The 2125-nt window shown below is 61.7% G+C and overlaps 1 protein-coding gene across 2 annotated transcripts in view; it reads left to right on the forward strand.

Moving 5' to 3' along the window:
* Ckmt2 (creatine kinase, mitochondrial 2) overlaps positions 1-2125 on the forward strand; it is an 18442-nt gene that overhangs the window by 6018 nt on the left and 10299 nt on the right. For both annotated transcript variants that reach the window (XM_004640934.2, XM_023700972.1), the window contains exons 2-3: positions 117-284; positions 1077-1275. In XM_004640934.2, the coding sequence (XP_004640991.1) occupies positions 133-284; positions 1077-1275 (351 nt within the window). In that variant the 5' untranslated portion in view covers positions 117-132. The remainder of the gene's footprint in view (positions 1-116; positions 285-1076; positions 1276-2125) is intronic.

Here is a 2125-nt window from a genome sequence, read left to right on the forward strand (position 1 = left end):
TCCTCCCTCCCCTCCCTCTCTCTCCCCTGCCTCCCTTGCACTCTCACCTCCCTCCTCCCTCCCCCTCTTTCTTTCTTCTCCCTTCCTCCCCTCCCTCCCTTCCTCCTTCCTTGCAGCCTTCTGAGAAGAAGCATGGCCAGCACCTTCTCCAAGCTACTCACTGGCCGCAACGCCTCTCTGCTGCTTGCCACTGTGGGCACCAGCGCCCTGACCACCGGTTACCTGCTGAACCGGCAGCATGTGCGCGCCGAGCCCCAGAGCCAGCACAAGCTGTTCCCTGCAAGGTGAGTCCAGCTCCGAGGTGTTATCTATCACAGGAAGGACCACTGTGTCCCTAGAAACACCAGTTACACAGAAGTGCAGTGCCTGCTTCAAGTGAAAGATTATCGAAAGCACATTGCCGTGAGCCCCTCAACGTACTCCCCACTCAAGAACACAAGGCAGAACCCCTTCCTGAGCACCCCATCCCGCTGCCCTCGCCCTTCCTGCAGCAGCGCTGGAGGCCCCTGTCCTGAGGCTCTTCAGCTGCGCTGTCCTGGCTGCCTGGAGGTGTACAACTGATGCAAGCACTTCCTTTAGTGGTCACGTTGATGTCAGGATAAAACCACCTGGTGCCAGACCTGCTGCGCGAGGTGGACGAGGACACAGCGTCCTGTCCTTACGAGCTGCCTTGCCCTTGGGCAGAGGACTCCCTGTAGTTTTGGTCACACCTCACAAAGACCCCCAAGCTGCTGCAGGAAGCGTCACCGACAACTGGGCATCGGTGTGAAGCCAGGCGGTGGGGGAGGGTATGAAGGGGACTCATGTCCTACTGAGCTACCTTGTTTGAAGGGGACACGCTCACTGTGTTTTGGACCTGCCCTTTCCTGTGTACCTGAGCGGGACTCTAAGCTCATGCTCGCAAGAGTCGCGGGGTGCTTACTGTCAGGGCGTCCTTTCCCGTGCCAGGTCACTGGGACCCCTTATGTTTGGAGCCTCCCACACCCAACACAACCCCAGCAGCTCTGGCCAGTTGGGCCTACACCAGGCTGGCCAGCCTACTCCGGCTGCCTCATGGCCCCGATGTCTGTCCCCAGCGCCGACTACCCTGACCTCCGCAAGCACAATAACTGCATGGCTGAGTGCCTTACGCCAGCCATCTACGCCAAGCTCCGAAACAAGGTGACGCCCAATGGCTACACCCTGGACCAGTGCATCCAGACCGGCGTGGACAACCCCGGCCACCCCTTCATCAAGACAGTGGGCATGGTGGCTGGGGACGAGGAGTCCTACGAGGTGAGCCCATTGCTGCTGCTCCTGGAGTGGGCAGCTGGGTCCCAGAGCGCTTCTCTTGTCTAGGAGCTGGCAAAAACGGTCCTGGCTCTATAGCTCCCATGAGAATGCTTTGGGGACACTGAGGGTACAGCTTCCCAGGGCCCAGGCCCCCTTGAGAGTGCTCTGAGCTCACTGGGAGGGCTTTGGGGAGCAGCATCCCCCTGTGGTGGGTGTCATCATGGGGACCACAGGCGCCATGGGTTGGAGTCAGGCCCGTGGGTCCTTAGGCAGCAAGTTCTTTCCTGCTGCCCCACTGTCTCCTAGACAAGCCACTGCCCTGTGCCCTCCCCTGGTGCAGAGGCACAGGAGACCTCAGTGCCGCAGCCACCTCCAGCCTCGTCCTCAGGGCATCTGGCAGCCACCACTCAGGCCCTGTGCTCACTGGAAGGCAGCAGGTGGGGAAGAGGGGTGCCCTGGTGAACAAGATGGGGGCTCAGGGGACACAGCACCTGGGGTTTCTCCTCCCCACAGTGTACTCTGAGAGGGCGCTGGGAGCCACGAGCACTCTACACACAGCGCACAGCTGCAGCACAGGTCCCCCCGTCTGCCTGTGGCCTGAGGGTCTCCTTGGGCTGCGGCTGCTGGACTTCCTGGGTCTCAAACACTGCTTGGGTCTCAGCGCAGACCTTACCTGCCCAGCACCGAGCTGCCCAGCGGTGACCTGGGCACACCCCTCCCCCAGAGCAGAAGCCCCTGGACTCCAGCGTAAGACTCCTCTCCAGCCTGAGGCTCCCAGGAGGTGGCCAGTTGACCTGCCCAGCACCCTGCCTTCTCCCTGGGCCCGAGGGCTCCCAGGAGGTGGCCAGTTGAC

This window comes from Octodon degus, unplaced genomic scaffold (assembly GCF_000260255.1).
Source record: "Octodon degus isolate 3935 unplaced genomic scaffold, OctDeg1.0 scaffold00129, whole genome shotgun sequence".
NCBI lineage: Eukaryota > Metazoa > Chordata > Mammalia > Rodentia > Octodontidae > Octodon > Octodon degus.